The sequence below is a fragment of the Chiloscyllium plagiosum genome, chromosome 27 (genome assembly GCF_004010195.1).
Source record: "Chiloscyllium plagiosum isolate BGI_BamShark_2017 chromosome 27, ASM401019v2, whole genome shotgun sequence".
NCBI lineage: Eukaryota > Metazoa > Chordata > Chondrichthyes > Orectolobiformes > Hemiscylliidae > Chiloscyllium > Chiloscyllium plagiosum.
This window is the reverse complement of record NC_057736.1, coordinates 27,066,222-27,088,392: the sequence shown is the minus strand read 5'-3', so window position 1 is coordinate 27,088,392 and position 22,171 is coordinate 27,066,222. Positions and strand designations below refer to the sequence as shown.

General features: G+C 40.2%; 2 protein-coding genes across 3 annotated transcripts in view; both read left to right on the top strand.

The window, feature by feature from the left end:
- Positions 1–757: 757 nt before the first annotated feature.
- pithd1 (PITH (C-terminal proteasome-interacting domain of thioredoxin-like) domain containing 1) lies at positions 758–17,334 on the top strand. 2 transcript variants are annotated; one of them, XM_043717752.1, is made up of 6 exons: positions 758–1,109; positions 4,182–4,225; positions 7,396–7,473; positions 11,936–12,040; positions 13,144–13,252; positions 16,094–17,334. In XM_043717752.1, exons 1-6 carry the CDS (start codon positions 978–980, stop codon positions 16,193–16,195), a joined length of 570 nt encoding a protein of 189 aa, XP_043573687.1. In that variant the 5' UTR covers positions 758–977; the 3' UTR covers positions 16,196–17,334. The 2 variants fall into 2 exon arrangements, with proteins under 2 accessions (XP_043573687.1, XP_043573686.1); XM_043717751.1 differs by having other exon boundaries at positions 842–1,172.
- A 4,515-nt stretch (positions 17,335–21,849) lies between these two features.
- lypla2 (lysophospholipase 2) overlaps positions 21,850–22,171 on the top strand; it is a 32,223-nt gene continuing 31,901 nt past the window's right edge. Inside the window, exon 1 of the mRNA XM_043717750.1 lies at positions 21,850–21,951. The gene's annotated coding sequence lies outside the window, so the exon portion shown is untranslated. The remainder of the gene's footprint in view (positions 21,952–22,171) is intronic.

The window sequence follows — 22,171 nt, the reverse complement described above, 5'->3', positions numbered from 1 at the left end:
GTTTGTACCTTTGTGTATTGTGGCCACTTACTGTTCACCCTCCTCTAGAATGGCCTGCAGCTTCTCTGATCCATCCTTGACTCTCATACCAGGGAGCCATCATAGCATCTTGGAATCTCATTTGAGGCTACAGGAATGCCTATTTCCCTCAATTGAATTCCCAATAGCTATTGCATTCCCATGCGTTTTATTCCTTCCCTGTGCAGCAGAGTCTGTAGTGGTACAACAAATTTGGCAGTTGCTGCTTTCCCTTTTTAGGCCGTTCTTCTCAACAGTATCCAAAGTGGCATATCTGTTTTGCAGAGGAGACTCTTGCTGTGCCTGGTGGTCACCCATTCCCTTCCTGCCTGTGGTGACCATCTCTCTATACATGCTATCCATGATACTCTTCACCTCGTGGGTGCCTCACAGTAGCCCTCGCTGCCTCTAAAACCTGGGCTATCAGGACGTGCAGCTGAAGACTTCTGGCTCCTGGCACTGGAAATGTTCCTGGCTTCAAACCTGGAGCAGGGAGCGTGTACTATGGCTTTGAATTCTCCTATGATTGACCCCTTTGGAACTAAACCTTCTGGCAAATAATATAAATTATTTGGGCCCTAGTCCTCATTTCTATACAATATAGTCTTTACAAACTATAAACCAAAAAAAGTGTTTCATCCTCTCTGAACCAAATTCCTACCGTCTTCAAATTCCCATTTAAAAATCACACACCAGGTTATAGTCCGACAGGTTTATTTGGAAGTGTAAGTTTTCGGAACGCTGCTCCTTCGTCAGTTAGCAACCGTGTTCTCATTAAAAACAGGAAATACCATGTCCGCCCTATACTTCCGGTATAAAGATGGTGTACTTGCAAGAGCTCTATCTCCCAAGCTGTCCAAGTGTCATGTGATCGCAGCCTCGCGGACAAGCTCGCGCCGATTCACCGCACGACAGTTGCGCAAATCCATTTTACGGCGTAGCAACAGGCTGGCCTGAAGATGTCTGGACCCGGCCATGGGCATGGGCATGGCCAGTGTCAGTGCGAGGGGCATCTGGACCCCGCCGAGAGAGGCTTGGAATACGGCCTCTTTCGGAAGATCGACCAGGAGAGGTTGGAGTGTCTGAATGAGGCGAGTGAGGGATCTGGCAAACTGGTCTTCAAACCCTGGGAGGAGAGGCAGGACCGGACTAAGGTGCGACTGGAAGTGTCAGGAGATAGTTGTCCTAGTTCAGATCTGCCTTGGATTTGTACTGTGAGGGAGACAGGCCCCAAATACTGATCCCACCGTAGTTTCAGAGCCAAATGTTGTTCAATGTAAATTACTGGTTGCAATACAGTTTCAGAGAGAGACAGGCCTGGAATCAGAGGTTTACAGTAAATCCCTTATTCAGGTTGTAAAAGAAACTACAATGGAAAACCTCACGGAATAAACGCTACCCAGAAGCGATCACGGGGATACCATCAGACAGCAGTCACATCATGAATCGTCAGAGCAGAAATTAGTTGGGTAATGTAATTGCCAAAAATAATCACAGTATAATATTGTGTCCCCACATCTGGTGGGTTTATTCTGTTAATGGGTTGGTGATAGTATTTGCTGCTGTACTAGGTGAAGATAATTAGTTGGTAGTTATACTTTTAAGAAACATAAATATGTAAGTTAGCTCGCTGAGCTTGTTAGGCTTGTTTTCAGATGTCAGGCCAGTGCTTGATTGGTCTGCAGGTCAGCTCATTTAGCTGTGGCATCAGTTCCTTGATGTTAATTAAAAAGGAATTTGCAGGGTTAGCAGAACTAGGTACGTAAGTGTAATGCCCCATAGCAGTGCCTTGGTTGCAACTAACATTGAGAAAGTGAGGACCGCAGATGCTGGAGATCAGAGTCGAGGGTGTGATGCTGGAAAAGCACAGCAGGTCAGGCAGCATCCGAGGAGCAGGAGAATCATTCCTGATGAAGGGCTTATGCCGGAAATGTCGATTCTCCCGCTCCTCAGAATGCTGCCTGCCCTGCAGTGCTTTTCCAGCACCACACTCTTGACTGCAACTAATGTCTATTTGTTTTTCTGTTCTTTGTAGTGATTTAGTAAATCGAGTTATAGCAGTCAAGATGTAAGGGTGTAAAAAGACTTAAAACAGATCTAATAACGCGAGACTGGGTATCCATGAGGGGCTGTAGGCTGTCAGCAGCAGGAGAATTGTACTCCAAGACAATTTACAACCTCTTGTCCTGTTTTATCACTTGCTGTACCAGTACCATGAAGCCATGGGATCAATCCTGGTTCAATGAAGAATGCAGGAGAACATACCACAAATAGCACCAAGTATACCTAAAAATGAGGTCTCAACATGGCAAAGTAAGAAAACAGCATAAATAGCAAGTGATGGAACTAAGTGATTCCACAAACAACAGGTCAGATTTAAGCTTTGCGGTTCTCACACAACCTTAAGTGAGGGGTGGTGGGCAAGTAAACAAGTCACTGAAAGAGGGGCTGTACAAACATGGTGGTTCATGGTTAGCACAGCTGCCTCACCTGTCTGTATGGAGTTCGCATGTTCTCCCCATGTTGGTGTGGGTTTCCTCTGGTGCTCCAGGTTTTTCCCACAGTCAAAAGATGTGCAAGTTAGGTGTTAAATTGCCATGTTAAATTTTCAGGAATGTGTAGATTAGGTGCATTAGCCACGGGAAATGCAGGGTTACAGGGATAGAATAGGGGGATGGGTCTAGGTGGGGTGCTCTTCAGAGGGTTAGTGTGGACTTGTTGGGTAGAATGGTCTATTTCCACACTGGAATTCTATGATTCCATGAAACATCCTCATTCTCAATGATGGGAGAGTCCAACATGTCAGTGCAAAATATAAGGCTGAAGTATTTGCATGATTCTGGAGGTTACCATTGACCAGAAGCTGACTGGGCTAGCCATATAAAACAGAGGCTCTTGTGGTGCAGTGTTGTGTCACAGTAAGAAGATTGCACCCTAACCTCTGAGCCAGAAGGCTCAGATTCAGCAGCGAGTCAGAGGCTAGGAATCCTGTTGTGAGGAACTCCCCTCCTGACTCCCAAAGCCTGTCCATCATCTACAAAACACATCAGGAATTTTGATAGCATATTCTGTCTTGCTTGCAATTGCAACAATAGTCAAGAAGCTTGAGTCTTTAGGACAAAGCAGTCTACTTGATTGGGACCACATTTATAAACGTTCACTCCCTCCACCACCAATGCTAAAAAGCAGCAATGTGTACCATCTACAAGATGCACTGCAGAAATTCACCAAGGTTCCTTAAACAGCATCTTCCTACACCCGTGACCATGTAGAATGACAATAGCACTAGATATATAGGAACACCACCACTTACACATTTCGCTCCCACCCACTCAATATCTTGACTTGGAAATATATTTTTGTTCCTTTCATATTGCTGGGCCAAGATCCTGGAACTCCCTCCCTAACAGCACTGTGGATCTATCTGCACCAAATGACTGCAGCAGTTCAGGAAGGCAGTTCACCACCACCTTCTCAAGAGCAACTAGGGATGGGCAATAAATTCTGGCCCAGCCAATATGTGCACATTCCATGAATTAATAAAGATTTTTTTATTACTATGGGTCTTTAAATAATAGTGAATAGTTGCCTATTGTATTTTAGCAGTTCTGATGCAGTGGCATAGTAGTTAAGAATGTTATTATATCACAAGTGCTGTTGTTGAGTGTTACTCAGTTGTATATACAAACATGAATATTGAAAGAAAATTCAATCAGAGGATTAAAACATGCCCAACTATGGGGAGATACTAAAATATGATCCTAATTTTCATTTGCAAGTTATTATTGAACAGTACTATTCTAAATTTGCTGAGCATAATTATGTAAGTCAATGATGAACTGTATCTGATTATCTGTTTCAAACTGTTACTTTACAGCTAGGCAGTAGAATTGCAACAAAATGCCTGTTTATGTAATTTTGTGAGAACTATATTTGATGTTAGTAAAGTTAAAAATTTAATGGATGATTATAATACCATACTTAATAAAGTATCAAATGTATTACCATATAAATTTCATGCTTGAAGCAATACTGGAATTGACCAATTAGATATGTGAGATAATAGTTCCTAAAACTTTTGAATAAATGGTAATGCTAATAACTATAACTGAAAGAATAAAACCCTTTGTTATCTGATATATTTTATAACTTTTCTCATGCAGTTTGTAGAAAGTGACGACGATGAGGAACTCCTGTTTAATATTCCGTAAGTACCATTCTTAAATAAGCTCATTACACATAGTTGCATTAACCCATTAGAGTATACATAGTTTGAAAATATTGACAGGCATTTGTATGCTATCAAATATAAGAGTAGCACAGGAACAGGCCCTTCCACCTGGCAAGCCTACACCAACATATTTTGTTAGGCACTAGGTTTTCTATAATTTCTTGAACAGCATATCAGTTGCAGGTAATAGGCGAGCTAGATCCAAGCTTTGGTAATGCTCTTATGCTCTTATGAATCGGATTTCTGTAAAAGTGTTGTGTGGCCAATTTTCCCTCTAGTTTTTTCCTGCTCCCCTGCAAATATGTATAAGTATTGGTATACTAAAGCTACAGAATGAAAGTGGGTCATTTGTGATGTCAGCCTTTACCTCCATTAGAACATCCACCGATCCAATCTAATATAGAAGATTGGCTTGGTTTATGCCTCTGCCACTGTTTCAGCAAATGATTTCAGTTTCATAACTCTGTGATGAGAGGTTTCTCCTGTCCTCTGTTCAAATCTTTTACATTTAAATTTTTAATTATGACCTCAGGCTCTTGACTCCTCAATAACTGGAACCAATCTCTTTCTACCTGTCCAGCATATTACTTCATAATATTCCTATTAAATCACTCCATAATCTGCAATTTTCTAATGAAAGAAAAACAAATTTATAAGCTTTTCTTTAGAACAACGAACAATACAGCTCAGAACAGGCCCTTTGGCCCTTGATGTTGCGCTGACCTGTGAAATAATCTAAGCCCATCCCACTACACTATCCCATCATCATCCATGTCCTTATCCAAGGATTGTTCAAATCTCCCTAATTTGGCTGAGTTAACTACATTGGCAGGCAGGGCAGTCCATGCCCTTATCACTCTGAGTAAAGAACCTTCCTCTGATATCTCTCTTAAATCTATTACCCCTCAGTTTGTAGCAATGCCACCTCGTACAAGCTGATGTCATCATCCTAGGAAAAAGACTTTCACTGTCTACCCTATCTAATCCTCTGATCATTTTGTATGTCTCTAACAAATGCTCTCTTAGCCACCTTCTCTTCAGTGAGAACAGACCCAAGTGTCTCAACCTTTTCTCATAAGACCTTCTCTCCAGACCAGGCAACATCCTGGTAAATCTCCTCTGCACCTTTTCCAATGCTTCCACATTCTTCCTGTAATGGGGCGACCAGAATTGTACACAATATTCCAAGTGTGGCCACACTAGCGTTTTGTATAGTTGCAGTGTGACATTATGGCTCCGGAACTCAATCCCTCTACCAATAAAACCTAACACACTGTATGACTTCTTAGCAGCACTACCAATTTGGGTGGCAACTTTTAAGGATTTGTGTATATGGACTCCAAGATCCCTCTCTACATCCACACTACCAAGAATCTTTCCATTGACCCAGTATTCTGCCTTTCTGTTATTCTTCCCAAAGTGAATCTCCTCACATTTATCTGCATTGAACTCCATTTGCCACCTCTCAGCACAATTCTGCAGTTTATCCAAGTCCCCCCGCAACCTGCAACATTCTTCCACATTGTCTACTACTCCACTGACTTTAGTGCCATCTGCAAACTTACTAACCCATCTACCTATGCCTGCATCCAAGTCATTTATAAAAATGACAAACAGCAGTAGTCCCAAAACAGATCCTTGTGGCACACTATTGTAACCGGACTCCAGGCTGAATGTTTTCCCTTAACCACCACTGGCTACCTTTTTACAGAAAGCCAATTTCTAATCCAAACTGCTAAATCACCCTCAATCCCATGCCACTGTATTTTCTCCAACAGCCTACCATGTGGAACCTTATCAAAAGCTTTACTAAAGTCCAGGTACACTATGCAACTGCCCTACCCTCGTCCACATGTTTGGTCACCTTCTCAAAAAAAACAGAGGTTTGTGAGACATGACCTGCCCTGAACGAAACTATGTTGACTATCTGCAATCAAATTATTGCTTGATAAACGATTATAAATCCTATCTGTTATAATCCTTTCCAAAACTTTTCCTACAACAAACGTAAGGCTCACTGGTCTATAATTATCTGGGTCATTTCTACTGCCTTTTTTGAACAAGGGCACAACATTCGCAATCCTCCAGTCCTCTGGTACTAAACCTGTAGTCAATGACGACTCAAAGATCAAGGACAAAGGCTCCAACATCTCCTCCCTAGCTTCCCAGAAAATTCTTGGATAAATCCCATCCGGCCCAGGGGACTTGTCTACTTTCACTCCTTGTAGAATTGATAACACCTCTTCCATACTAACCTCGATCCTTTCTAGTCTAATATCCTGTATCTCATTCTTCTCCTCTATAATATTCTTCTTTTACTGAGTGAAAACTTTGTGCTTGTATTTTGTAGTACCGGGCAGAATTATCATGAATTTGAATACTTTTCTTCATAAAGCTTTAATATTCTTCCTACCAATATGAAACTCAATATGGTATTCCTTAACTGAGCTCTTATAATGTTTAACTATAGACTCATTATTTCTTTTTAGCTTTGTATTCTCTATCTCTCATTAAAAAAAAACTGATGCTATTACTGTTATTTATTAAATTTTAAGTTACCTGCCACTTGGTGTCCCTATTAAACTTCATAGGACAACACTGCTGAAAATAAATCCAGAATGTGTAGTTAAATAAAATGTTTCTTGTGACACTATGGAATGGATTTTATGTGGGCATTTTCCATGGGGGACCCCTGAAAGAATCAAGTCCTTTACAGCGGCTTCCCTTTTGATTGAGATTCCCAACAGCAGAAATGTGTCACTTGTGATAAGTGATATTTGACCCCAGCGCACCCACCAGAAATCAGTGTATGGGACCTAAAGAGAAAGGAAAGGTCTAGAGAAGTTTTTTTTTTAAAGAGAGGAAAGTAGTGATTTATGAAGTGAGTTCCGAAGGGCAGGGTGGAACATACAGGATAGAAAGCAAGTCTGAAGATCAAACGATGCATGGAAGGTTGTGAAACTAAATGTGCATGCTATCAGAGAAGTGGCAGATCTAAAACTTTTTTTCGAATTTCATTTACCTTTTAAGTATACTTGCATAAAGTAATTTATTGAGGGAGCCTGCTGCACATGTGGTTGTACCAGAATAGGGTGCAAGACCTGCTGAGGCGTTTAAGGTGATAATTGATTTCTCTCCTGTTTCAGATTCACTGGCAATGTGAAACTCAAAGGAATAATAATAATAGGGGATGATGATGATACCCATCCTTCAGAAATGAAACTGTAAGTGCCAAAGACTTTTATTTTTTGAAGTTACCTAATATCACCACTTTAAAAACTTATTAAAATGTATAATTGTGTTAAATAGCATTGGAAAAATTGCATCTTTATACTTTTACTATGAAATTGTCAACCATGTGGCTCCAGTAGAGAGCTTTATACATGTCTTTGCAGTTTTAATCATTGAATACTTTTTAAATTTAAAACGTACTTTTTTTAGCTACATTACCAAATTGTCTAATGTTCTAAATGTGATGGCTAGCCTAATCAAAATGATTTAACACTATACAAAATTGAATCAGTGAGTTAGATTTCATTTGAGTACTGCAAAAAATTATTAGTAAACAACTGTTTTGAGATTAACTGAGGTTGTATTGGGGATTGAAAATGGTGGATCTGAAGAAATTATTTAGCTGTAGCACCACCAAATAACAAAATGTATTCAGTGCACTACATTCCCGCATAAGGGCAAATAAGGAGGAGCAATACATGCTGGCCTATCTAATGAAGCTCACATCCCTGAATGAATAGAAAAAGTCTTGAAGTTATACATACACCCTAAACCTTTTAACCCATAAAGCCTAGAGCTGCAGTAGATCATATACAATTTATTTTACTGTGCACTCCATGCATTTTATGTAATGTCCTGTGGGAGGTTCCAACAGAGGAAGTGGTAGGCCCTTTACTGGAACTCTGACCATTTTGTGCTGATGGCATTAAAAATATATGGAATTAAGAGTCTTATAGTGACCATAAAGCCCTGGTCGATTTTGGGAAAACCCATCTGGTTCACTAATATTCTTTAGGGAAGCTGCCATACTTACAAGTTAGTAGACAGGCAGGAGGCTGGAAGAAATCAGCAAGTCAGGCAGCATCAGGAGGTGCAGAAGTCGACTTTACGGGTGTAACCCTTCTTCAGGATTGGGGGTGGGTGTGAGTGGAGCTGCAGATAAAGTGGGAGTCAGGGGCAGAGTAGTGAAGTGAGGATAGGTGAAGACAGGTGGAGGGTACGACCTGGTTGGTCAATGGGAGGAATGAATCCGGTTGGTGGCAGGGAGCAGTGAAATGGAGGAGGAAGGGCTGGGAAAGAAGTTAGGGGATAGGGAGGGAGGTTATTTTAAATTGGAGAGCTCAGTGTTGAGTCCTCTGAGTTGTAGGATGTCCAGGTGGAAGATAAGGTGTTGCTCCTCCAGTAGGAGCAGTGGTTTGCTTTGGCAATGGAGGAGGCCAAGGACGGTCATGTCGGAAAGGGAGTGGTTGGGGCAATTGAAATGGGTGGTGACTGGGAGGTCCAGTCAGCCTCTGCAGACCCAGCTGTGATGTTCAGTGAACTGTTGCCTAAGTTTACGTTTGGTCTCCCCAATGTAGAGAAGACCACATTGGAACACCTGATGCAGTAAACTAAATTGGAAGAGAGGCAGGTGAACCTCTGTCTCACCTGGAAGGACTGTTTGGGGCCCTAGATGGAGGTGAGGGGGCTGGTGTACCGCAGGTTTTGCATCTTTTCTGGTTGCAGGGGAAGGTACCTGTGGATTCTGTGGTGGGGGTGACGTGAACCAAGGACTGTCGAAGGGAACAGTCCTGGCGGAAGGAAAAGATGGGTGGAGAGGGGAAGATGTTCTTGGTGGTGGGGTCTATTTGGAGTTGGCGGAAATGTCTGAGGATGATGCGTTGGATGCGGAGACTGGCGAGGACAAGGGGGAGCAAGTTTTGAGAAGATTTGTAGCTCAGGTTGAGGTTCTGGATGTAGGTTTGTTCGCTTCATGAAAACAAACCTTCCAGCTCAGCGAGCAAACCTACATCCAGACAAGAGGGACATTGTCTTTATTGTGTTGGGTGCTGTTTAGAGTGGTGGAGCAGGGAATGGAGGTGGTGCGACGGAGAGCTGTCTGGATGATGGAGGGAGGAAAACATGTTATTCAAAACAGGTGGTCATCTGGGATGCTTGTAAGTGGAATGTCTCCTCATCCGAGCGGAGGTGGAGGAATTGGGAGAATGGGATGGAGTTCTTGCAGGATACAGAGTGGGAAGAGGTGTAGTTCAGGTAATTATGGGAGTTTGTAGGTTTGTAGTAGAAATCCGTCCAGAGACTATGAAGCCTAGAGAAATGGAGAGATCAAGGAAGGAGAAGGAGGTGTCTAAGATGGACTAAGTGAATTTGAGGGTGGGGTGGAATTTGTGGGCAAAGTCGATGGCTGAACTGGAGCAGTTCAGAGTGCAGGACGCTGCACTGATGCGGTCATTGATGTAACGGAAGAAAAGTTGGGGTACAGTGCCTGAGTAGGTACTGAAGAGGGACTGTTAGATATAGCCAACAAAGAGGCAAGCATAGCTGGGGCATATCCAGTAACCATGGTCACCTCCTTGATTTTGGAGGAAATGGGAGGAGTTAAAGGAAAACCTATTGAGGGTGAAGACCAGTTCGGCGAGGTGGAGGAGGGTATTGATGGAGGGGGACTGGTTGGGTCTGTTGGAGAGGAAAAGGCGGAGGGTCTGAAGGCCGTCCTTCTGGGGTATTGATGTCTAAAAGGATTGCACATCCATTGTGAAGAGAAAGCACTGTGGGCTGGGGACCTGCTGAAGATATGGAGGGTGTGGTTTGTGTCATGGATGTAGTTGGGAAGTGTCTGGACTAAGGGGGAAGAGGATGGAGTTGAGGTAGGACAAAATGAATTCAGTGGGGCAGGAGCATGCTGAGACAATAGGTCAGCCAGGGTAGTTGGGTTTGTGGATTTTGTCTTTAATCCTTACCTGGTTTGGCCTATGCGTGATTTCTGACCCACAGCAATGTGGTTGACCCTGTTGAGTTTTTGGCAACTCTGGAATGTGCCCACTTAATTACCATCCCTTGTTGCTGTGAGGAGATGGTGGACCACCTCCTAAAACTCTGACCATCCTGTGCTGATGGCATTGATGTGTTGGTAAGAGTGTTTGTTTGAATCCAATAGAAGGGTTGTTTTGGGCTATAGGATTACAGTTGGGGAAATTCTAAAATGAAAGAGTATTGCATTGTGAGGGCAGTTTGCCCTGAGCAATGTACTAACAACTATGACTTGAAAATTGGATATGTGATATCATAAATGTTTGCATTCTTTTCACCACTTTAAAAGTTTTAAAGAAAGTAAGGTTGGTTAAGATGGGGCAGTATGTGAAAGGCATTAAACTGGTAGGAGGAAGTGGTGACAAATGGGGAGGTATTGTCATGTGATTGGGTTGAGAGTAGTAAGTAAACAAAGAAGGAAGAAAATAAAGGCTGTTTATTAACTCCTCGGCACGAGAAGACTACCTAGTAGGTATTCCCAATACAGAGCTGGAAAAAACTCTAAAGTGCACACTGAAGGAATACAGTAAGTTTGGCAATTGTAGCATAAGTGCCGTATAAACTCCTAAATGATGCAACCTTCCTCAAAACACTTTGAAGTTAGAATTAGTTGTTGGGAATGTCACTTTCTTCAGTCAAGCATAGAATTCACTAATTTGCTTTACAAATTGTTCTGAACTTTACCTATGAGCAGGAATTATAGTAAAGGGCAAATTAACACTTTACCTGGTAATGACTGGGAATATGACTTCCATTATGTGAAACAAGCTGGAGTACATGGCGGGACAGGCTGAGCTAGGGGCTTTGGCAGTGATAGGAGGGGGAGGCATGTGTAGGGCAGCAGGTGATACAGTGGAGTTGGGTAAATTGTATTTTGACTAGCAAGGGCTAATTTGATGGTTCAAACAGTCTTATTTTCTTATGATACTCTTCGATTTTGATTTGGAGAGGAAGTAGAGTCGGTTACCTCCTCTGCAATTCTGTGTTCTGGAAGGTTGTCTACACTCCACGATCAAATATATTTAAGGCTAAGAGATGATTATTTTGTTCTTTCAAGGAATCGAGGATTTGGAGAACAGGTGGTAAAGTGGTGTGAAGCCAAAGACTGGCAATGATTTGTATTGAATGGCTGTGCAGGCTGTATGATCTACGCCTGCTTGTATTTCCGTGTTCTTACCAAAATTCAAATACTTGAATCTATCCGTCATAATTGAGAATATTTTTAATGCATCTGTATTGTGTTCACAGAGGACAAGCATCATAGTAGATGTACAGATAACTAACCTTTTCCTCATGCCTAATGATGTGGAAGTGACTTCAGCTGACAAAGGAACAGCGCTCCAAAAGCTTGTGATTTCAAATAAACTTGTTGGACTATAACCTGGTGTTGTATGATTTCTGATTCATGCCTTATAGCAAACACTGCTGCCAGATGATTGCAGTACAATATTGCTATTTAATACAGAAGTTATTAGCACAAGTTAAAGGAAGTTGTTTCTTTTTTGTGGACAAACAGAGGGAAGGAAAAGAAAGCAGCAAACAAATCTGGAAATGTTGTCCTCTTTTGAAATACTCATACACTTATAGGAAATTCACAAGCTGTTTAGAACATGCTAATCAATTCTACTTTTGTTTTCCAATCAGGTATAAGAACATCCCACATATGTCGTTTGATGACACAGGCAGAGAACCTGATCAGGTGTTTCAGCTGAGCCGGGACCTCACCGGGGAGGTAGAATATACAACAAAGTATGTCCATTTCGATATTTTGTTCAATAAATTGGTCATCACTAGTAATGTCAAACATGTAAATTCTTATCCAGTTTTATTGTGATGCCCATTTTCTAACTAAGAGAACCTCTCTCTGTTGTACTCTTGGTGAAATCTAATTCTCACCTTGCCACACTGTTCCCTCACCCCTGAAATCTGTTGAACTGGTACTAATGTGGAACTGAAACTAAATGCAAGTTATTCAGAGTAAATAAATGATGGCTAGTAAAAGAAAATTATTCACCAATTTTTGTTTTGCCTGACATCTGACTATAGATTTAAAAAAAGTAAGGCTCTTCCAAAAATTTGATGAAATTTCGTAAAAGCACATCCAGTTATCTCAAAAATTCTAAAGTTATTCATCACTGTATTGAGTGTTTATAACTTTGGTATTTTTGTTTTCGTTAACACAATGATCCTTTATCTTTAGAAACGGAGTTTAGATTGATACTGCTTAGGTGAATTTTCCTCCAATACAGCAAAAACAAAATTTAATTTAGATAATCACAATACAGTTTCTGGAATATGAACACTTGCTGAAAATTCAGCCCAAGTTGAAATTCAGTAAAAGCCCGTTAATGTTTTCAGTTTGATACTAATAACAAATCCAAAGTGACAAAATGTAAGTGTAAGCAAAAGTGTTCCAGCTTGCAGAGGCAGAACACTTATAAAGTACATGGTTTTAACTTGTGTTTCCAAAGCTACCATTGAATGTGGTCAAAAATACACTCCTAAAAGATTAGGTGCCTGAAGTATACCTATCTCCTTGCTTACAAGCCAGCCAAATGACTTTACCATCGCTGTCCTGTACAGACCTTTGCCAAATAGCATTATTAAGCAGTCTAGTCACAATAATTAATTAAGTAAATGGCTAAAGTGTGTGTAGCTGTTCTTTTATATTAAGACCAATCAAAAGATATCACAGCAGTGTTCTAAAATTATACTCTCCATTAAGGGTCCCATTTATAATTATCCAATGTTACCTGCAGAAAGTGGTACTTTGAATGACTTCTACCCCAATTAAGAATAACCAAATGTTCAACACTTTATCACATTTCTACCTGTGTTTCTTTTTCTTTTAGGATAGCTCGTTTCTCAAATGTTCATCATCTTTCCATTCACATAACCAAAAATTTTGGTGCAGAAACTTCAAAAATTTATTATGTAGGTTTGCGAGGAGAGTGGTCAGAGGTGAGTCTGAAGGCACATAAAAATTAGCTTCGTAAAAATTATGAATAATGCGTAGCCACGAACTTACATTCTTCTTGTTGTGATATTGCACAAGTTCTGATACCCCTGAGTTTGGAAAAGCACGTGATATTTTCAGTGAGATGTTGTGGAATTTCAGTGTTACCTGTTGAATATACTGAAGTAATTTCACTACATTTTTTTTGAAGTATATAATACTTACAATAAAATAGCCCATAGTATGATTGATATTTTCTAAATATATAAATCGATAATCCTACTGCCTCTGCAAATAAAATATTAGTGAAACTTCTTTTCCATTTTTTGTTTATTGAATTTTGTTCCTTTTAAACTTCTCTCCTGGATAATGTGATTTGTAATTGTATACAGTTCCACATGTTTCGGTGGCCTTCCAGTACCTTAAGTACCTAAGATCATAAGATTTAGGATCAGAATTAGTCCATTCAGCCCAACAAATCTGCTCTCCCATTTGATCATTTTGTATGTTTCTCAGTCCCATTCTGTTGCTTTCTCTTCATAACCTTTGATTCCCCTACTCAAGAACATATCTGTCTTAAAGACATTCAATGACTTGCCCTCTGCAGCCTTCTGCTGCAATGAGTTTCATACATTCAACACTTCTGGCTAAAGAAGTCCTAGACTCTTCTCCCAATGAAAACATCTTATCCATGCCCACTCTATCCAGGCCTCTTTGTATTCTATAACTTTCAATCAGATAGCCCTTCTAAACTCCATAGAGTACAGACCCAGAGTCTTGAACTGTTCCTCAGATGAAAAGCTCTTCATTCCCAGGATCATTCTTGTGAACCTCATCAAGGCCAGCACATCCTTCCTTAGCCCAAAACTGCTCACAGTATTTTAATTGCAATCGGACCTGAGCCTTATACGGCTTCAGCAGTACATTTGTTCTTTTTTTTTCTAGTACTATCAATGAATTCTAAAGTTGCATTTGCCTTCCTTACTGCCAACTGAACCCACATGTTAACCTTAAGAGAATCCTGCACCAGGACTCCTAAGCTCGTTTGTGCTTCAAATTTCTGAAGCTTTTCTGCATTTAGAAAATAGTCTGTGCCTCTATTCTTCCTACTAAAGTGCATAACGTCACATTTCCTATATTGTACTCCGTCTGCCACTTCTTTGCTCACTCTCTTAGCCTGTCCAAGTGCTTTTGCAGCCTCCCCAGTTCCTCATCACTATCTGTCTCTCCATCTAACTTTCTGTCATCTGCAAACTTAGCAACAATGCCACTAGTTCCTGCATCCAGATGGTTAATGTATAATGTGATTAGTTGTGGACCCAACACTGACCTGATCATCTTTCATTTAGGACAGGCGGTTTGATAATCTGTTCACCTGTTAATCCTAGGGGGCATCAGAGCTGCACCAGATCCTTTGTTGTCTAAAGTGCATTCTTCATATACACTATTGAGTAATAATCAGGAATGTGATTTTTTTTTTAAATGGTTTGTTCTATTCCTGAGCTAGAGATGCTAAGGATACTTACAGCACCAGTTCAAATGCATTGTATGCAAAGTAGGCATCTCACCTGGGACCTTCTTGGTGTGCATGACTTGGTGTATTTAGCTACCAAACTCAATTGCAGATTTATTTCTTTATTAACTAAACAGTAGCTCCGCTAATCTGGAGGCCAGAGAATCCTGGACTGTGTCCACTGTGTTTATCTGCTGCAAATGTGGCAGAAATTGCTATGTCAGAGTGGGATTCTTAAGCATCATCCCTGAAACTCTGACAGAGTTAACAATCACGCTACCAAACAAACATTCACAAGATAGCTGCAAAAAAGGTGCAGTTTTTAAAATTCTGCTTCTTTATTATTCAATGACAATAACTTTGATTTGGGTAACACTCCAGGAAACTTCTTGGGCATACAATAACAAATGGGTTCTGAGCCAAAAAATGGGTCTTTAGAATTACTGAGCAAAGTTTTTGGTTGTAAAATGTAACTTTAAGGGAAGTCAAAAAAAAAGGAGATGGGGAAGTTTATAGGGAAAATTTCATTAAGTGAGCATGTACATTTGAAGGCATGGTCACAAATGGTGGGGCACAAAAGAACTGTCAAAAGAATAGGCTTCAAGAGGTTGGAGTTAGAGTTGGTCAGAACAGGCCATGAATGGAACTAAATACCAGAATGGGAATTTTAAATGTCAGGCATTGAACAAACAGAAGCCAAAAGGTTAAGATTGAACAGGACTTGGTATTGAATGGAATATGGGCAGCAGCTTTGGTGGCATATGGTTACAAAGCATGGAGGATGGTAATTTTATTCCTTTTTTTTTTAAAGCAGTATTGTAGTCCACATCATACTGCCACCCAACATCAGGATGAAAATTACATCTTTGGAGGGAAGGGGGTGGAAGAGATGTTAAATTAATGACTTAAGTCATCTTTTGATGCTTAAGCTTCATCCCAAACTAGAAAGATGAGAGTGAAAGCTTGCTGCTGACACATGAAAGGTTTCAACTGAGCTCCTAATGTGACTAGAGCACAGAATGTTGTCATAGCTTTGCACTAAACTGGAAACATCACTCACTTGTACAGAGCGCAGATCTTTGTATTTAAAATGAAAATATTATATGATGCATTTTAATGAATCAATGTTTAGTGGTTTCTCTGTGTAATCCAATTTTTGCTTTACCTGACCTGAGAATACTTAAATGCAACACCACTTCTTAAAATAAATGTCCACGTCACTGACCTCAGACTATTAAAGGACAGAAAAAATATGTTTTTGAACAAATGAAATCTGTTAGAATGAATGCAAAATGAAGCATGTAGAATATTTAATTTCTCTTTTTTGTGACAGGGCCACAGACATGAAGTGACACTTTGTACATATGAAGCTTCTGCCAACCCTATGGATCATAAAGTTGACCTCATCACTCCTCAGACACATTTCATTGCTTAAAATGTGACTTCTGATACAACATATATGGAAAAGTGAAGACTGCACTAACAAGACGAAAACACTTCTAGAATTTCAGGAACGTCTTCAGTAAATGTGCAGTGAAATAGAACACAGTACAATGGAAAAGTTCCAAACAATTGTCTATCTTGTAAATTATGAACTAGCAAAGATGTGGCGAGCAGAAGATTAATAAGGAGGCACGATACACTCTTTAATTGGGGTCTGCAGTTGCTACTTTAATTTATAAGACTTAAAATACAGATTTGGCAATTAAATAAAAGTGGCAAGCATTTGACATTCTTGGCCTAAAGCAAGAGCTTCCAAAAAAGTACCCGATTTTGATTTTTCATTGTGTTTCACATGTATTTGGCAATATATGTTGAAGATCTGAGTTCCGTGTGCCTCTGTCAAAATCTGCACATCAAAATAATGTGTTGCATGTGGTGTTTTTCTATTCCTGTAGCCATTTAATTCTTGAGCAATAATACGGTCTACAAGAATGACCACTTAAAACATGTATTTTTCATTAATTACATAATGGGAAACATCTATTTAAAAATACACTAATTTAGATTCCTAAAGTCTGTGCATCGGTAATTGGCAACCTCATTTGATTTTCTAATAGTCAGGGACTGAACTTTATCAGAGACCTATAGATTTATAACTATGCTGTGTGAATGCTATACGAAACATAAACTGATGTCAGTGATCTTGAAATTATGAAGAGAGACTATATTGACTCTTAAACGAGATCAAAGGTCAGGAGCAGAGACAACACAACTGATCTCTCTGAAATTATCCCAAAATGTTTTGATATAATGAATGAAATAATACAGTAACATCCATATCTGTTCTATGTAAACTCCTGTCAGTCTTTTCCATCTTTGTCTGCAAGTTGCTATTTTTCTTGAATGCCTTTGTGCATTAGATTATGTAACAGTGATACACAAAGGACACAATGATCTTCAATCAGGTGAGTGAATGGAGGTTTATCGTATAGTTTAAAACTTACATTGACATTTTGCCCTTATATCCAGTTTGCTTGAACTTAGCTGTTACACATTCTGGATTTGGAGATACTGTCATGATATGAGAGAATGTAACCGTTGCTTTAAAGAGAAAATAAAATTTGAAAATTATTGCTGTTATTGAATTGAATTGAATTGTGATCCTCTCATCTCTGCTTGAAAGTTACATTGTAGATTACTTGGCTAATATTTGCTAAACACTTTTTAATTAATGTCATTAAAATAGACTTAAAACAAGTCTTATGCATTGATTTAAAACAAAATGCATAATAGTGAGTGAGCTATCGTGTATACATGCCTTGTGTATGCAATAACATGATGGCAATAAAGTGTGAACCACAGAAATGAATATAAATCTCTCCAGCTATTAATGTACATTTTATGTAAAATTTGCCTCATAGCTACAGTCAACCAGACTGTCCAAACAATTTAAATCTTCCATTCTGCTTGCTGAGCTTGAAATGTGATGCCCTTTAATTGTTACACAGTTGTTGGAATTTGTGGCAAAAATTTATAATAATGAGGAGGTTTACAAGGAGTAAAGGTTAGTGGTGAGCAGAATAGAAAATAAAGTTGAATCCTTAAACTAAAATCCTTACCAAAGATGGTTGCTGTTTAATTGGACATCCAAGAAGTGCCTCATGAATAATCTTTTTCAGTTCTTCCAGAACTTCTGTCACAATTTCCACCTTTTCCTGTTCAGTCTTCAGATTGTAGCTTTCCTGTACTGAAATCCACATCTAGGCTCCAACTTGCATTTTCTTTTCCAGCTGCAACAGTGTTGCTAAATAAAAATGTGGCAAGAGAGTTGAGATTCAAAGGTGTCTGATTTGGAAAGTAACATCTGCTATTTAGTGTGATTAATTGAGATTAGTCCTCTGGCTGGTTGAAAAACAGTGCTGCTTGTGTTTGTGACCCATGCAATTTAGGATCAAATCTTTCGTAGCAGAGTAAATTGAATACCGTAAATCTGCTTTTGTATAAAATGCAGTGCCACACACTTTATTTATATACAGAGGGTTTGGTATTTGTACATATAGCTGTCTGGAATGAACAAGTCCATTTTGCTTTGACGAGTGAGCATCTGCCTCAGGAATGGATTGCCATTGAGATATTATTTGAAACAATTGTAACAAGGCAATATACATATTTTCAAGAAAGGAATATGAATGTTTGTGTCCTTTTTGGAGTAAAGGAGATGCCAAGAGAGAAAGTATAGTAATGTTAGGAGTCAGACAAGATATTTTTTAGCGTACAAATTTACTGTTCATAATTTTAATATATAAAATCTTGAAGTAATATGGAATTCTGCTTTAATAATTTTTTTGTCTCTTAAAATACTGTTTATGCATGTCATATACATCTTAGGATAAAGTCTTGTGGAACTGTTGAGGATCTTGGCTGCTAGTTGAACAGCCAATGAAATCTATGTTGCTTCCTTCTACAGATTTGCTGCTGTTGGTATGACACTCACCAGAGACTTGGGACCATGACAGGTTTTGCTTGTTGTGTTCCCTGGGTAGCAGCTTCTTGCCTATAATAATAAAACAGCAGTAGGATGTAGTCCTCAGTTTGCAGCAGGGTGGGTGAGATATCCAAGGCCCTTGGTGCAAGTGGTAAGGTTCCCATCCACTAGCCTTCTGCCTGATTGAATACTGTTCACTACTAAAGGTACCACAGCACAAGTTTTTTCATGTGTTTTGAGTTGTTCACCCTATGCCTGTTCTTTGTTAGAGCTGTTTAATTCCACAAACTTGCTATCTTCTTGGAGCTCTGTAATGTTCATCTTGAAGTAATAATTACATTTTTTAAAATATCCCACTGTCACAAACCCTTAAATGCTGTGAGCTTTAATTTTACTAACATGTCTCACTTGGTATATCAAGCCTGTCCATTGCTTCGTCAAACAACTTGATCAAGTTAGTCAAGCAAGACTGGTCTTTAACAAATCCACACTGACTTATGTTTATGCCAGTTTATTGTGTCTTGGTGTTCCACCACCACTGTTGGGCTGATTGATTTGGAGTTGCTGAACTTAACCCTCTTTCCATTTATTTTAGAAACAAACATGTCATATTTACATCCTTCCAATCCTCTGGCACGATCTACATATCCAGTAGTGATAGGAAAATTGTGTTCAGAACATCCAGAATTTCTACCCTTACTTTCCTTGGCAAACTTCAAAATACACAACCTGGACTGGAACTTGGAAGACTGGCAATCTTTTAAGTATTTTCAAGTACTCCGATTCTAAAGCACAAATGCAATATTATCTAGCCACCCCACCTGCTGAAATCCCAATTGATTCCTATTGATTGTTGTGATCGCATGTGTGGAGTCACATAAACTGTTTTTTCCCAGCAAACTGTGAGCTGGGAAAAAAACAAATCAGCCTCAAATCTTGGGACCTTTGAACCAAGTTGTCCCAAGATTGTGCTGACAGGAGTTTCACTGAACAGATGTGAAAATAGACTGGAAGCTCACAACACGGTAGCTCAGTGGTTAGCACTGCTGTCTCACAGCACCAGGAACCCAGGTTCGATTCCGGCCTCGGGCAACTGTGTGGAGTTTGCACATTCTCCCAGTGCCTGCGTGGGTTTCCTCCCACAGTCCAAAGATGTGCAGGTAAGGTGAATTGGCCATGCTAAATTGCCCATAGAGTTAGGTGCATTAGTCTGAGGGAAATGGGTCTGGGTGGGTTACTCTTCGGAGGATCGGTGTGAACTTGTTCAGCTGAAGGGCCTGTTTCCACACTGTAGAGAATCTAATCTAAACTCTGAAATCTTGCCCCACTGGACTCCTTCCTCTTTTATATAATTTGGAATCACTTTATGAAATGATATCAACATTAGCTGTGACTTTTTAATCCCATTATTTCCAGTTAGCATTGGCACTAAAAATTAGTCAAAGCACTGGACATATTCATACACAACATACACAAGCAAAAAAACTGGAAATTCCACATGCACAACAATGACTCAAAAGGACCTCACTTTAGATGCAATCTTTAGCTTGATATTTTCATTGATATTTATTTTGCTTTGTAGGACAATCAGGTTTTGGTTATAACTTTTATTTCCAGATACTTGTAAACCATTAATATTTGAAAACTTCTAAAGTTGAGACTTGATATTTTACTTACATTATTGAGCCACAGTAATAAATTCCTTGTCCGTAGTAATTTAACCACTACCATATGACCAAGTAGTTGAAATGGTGAGATGAGAGTGACTGCCCTATCATTTGGCTGAGTATGGCATCCAGAATCCTTAGCAAAACTGGAATCAATGAAATTTCTCTGCTGTTTGGAGTCATATCTGGAATGTGGGAAGACCGTGATTATTTATGATTAGTCATCTTGGGTCCTGGAAATCTCAAGGTAGTATCCTAGGCCTAACCATTTTCAGCTGCTTCACCTTCCCTCCACCGTGAGGTCAGACATAGGATATTTGTCAAAAACTGCACAATGTTCAGCACCATTCACAACTCCTCAAATACTTAGGCAGTCTTAGGTTCAAATGCAGCATAATCTGGGCAATATCCAAAGTCCAGCTGAAAAGGGCAAGTAACATTTGTGCAACGCAAATGCCAGACATTGACCATCTCCAAGAAAAAAAATTGAACCACATCCCAGCTGTTCAATGGGATTACCACCGTGAATTCCCCCAGGATCAAGATCTTGGGGGTTACCATTGTCCAGAAGTTGAACTGGACTAACTATATACAATAAATACAAAGATTACAAAAGCAAGTCAGAGGCTTAGAAAATTGCAGCAAGTAACTTGCTTCCTGATTCCCCATACCCTGCTCACTATCTACAAGGCACAAGTCAGGAATGTGAAGAATACTCCCCACTTGCCTGGTTCTAACAATGCATAAGAAACTGTACACCATCCAAGACCCACTTGTTTGGCACCACATCCACTAGTGTAGACACTAGCAAAGCCCAGTAACAGCAGTGTGTACAATCTAGGAGGTGCACTGGAGAGATTCGTCAAAGGTCCTTCCAACTACAAACACTTCCATCTAGAGGAATAAAGGTAACAGAAACACGGGAACAGCACCTCCTGTGATTCCCTTCCAAGCCATTCATTATCCTGAATTGGTTGGTCCTTCAATATCTCTGAGTCAAAGTCTGGCAATTCCCTAAGAGCATTGTGCGTCAACCAACAACATATGGACTGCAGGGGTTCAATGCAGCAGCTCACCACCACATTCTCAAGGACAGCCAGGAATGGGCAAATAATGCAGACCCAGCCAGCTGAACCCACATCCCACGAGTGAATTTTCTTCCTTTATTATATCATTTATCATTTGAGTATTTCAGAATCTACAGGAAGAGTTGAGGATGAGAAAACAAACTTGAGAAATTGTTGATATTTTTAATCGCCCTGTCCAGATATGCTCTGCCACACCTCTAGAGTAAATAGTACTTGAACATCCAGTCTCTCTGCAGAGGAGAGGGTGTGGTCAGCAGGGTAGTGGCTGAACATTGCAATAATAACTGGAAATTACACTCCGGTTGTGCCTGTGGCACTGTTGTGGGGAAATCTATAAAAAATCGAATAGACAGGAGAAGATTCTCCAACCGCTAGGGGGCAGAAAATAGTTAAAGAAGCAGGACGGGTGACGTCATCTGCATGAGGCGGAAGTGGGGTGTTGTCACGTGATCTAGCCTGTCGTTGCGGAGAGGGAGACTGCTCGGTGTCGGCAGTTCTTTGACTGAAGGTAAATGTCTGCTCTGTTTATTGGATTCACTGTTGACGGGCCCAGCTGTAGCCGTCCTTGGTCTCCGCGTTCCGATTCGGACGCGGTGATACGGGGTTGGCTGTGACAAATCCACAGCTTTTACCGCAAAAGTCTCCTCTCCCTCCGAGCGCGCTCTTCTTGAACCCTGCCCACACACCCCCACGCAATCCCCCCCCCCATGGAACCCCCGCCCCCCCCA

What these genes read in the sequence shown, in the direction of transcription:
- pithd1 (XM_043717751.1), top strand. Translation starts at nt 978, where the DNA reads ATGTCTGGACCCGGCCATGGGCATGGGCATGGCCAGTGTCAGTGCGAG. An exon ending in GAGGTAGAATATACAACAAA is followed by an intron (nt 12,041 to 13,143) that starts GTATGTCCATTT and finishes TTTTTCTTTTAG; the next exon opens with GATAGCTCGTTTCTCAAATG. An exon ending in TGCGAGGAGAGTGGTCAGAG is followed by an intron (nt 13,253 to 16,093) that starts GTGAGTCTGAAG and finishes TTTTTGTGACAG; the next exon opens with GGCCACAGACATGAAGTGAC.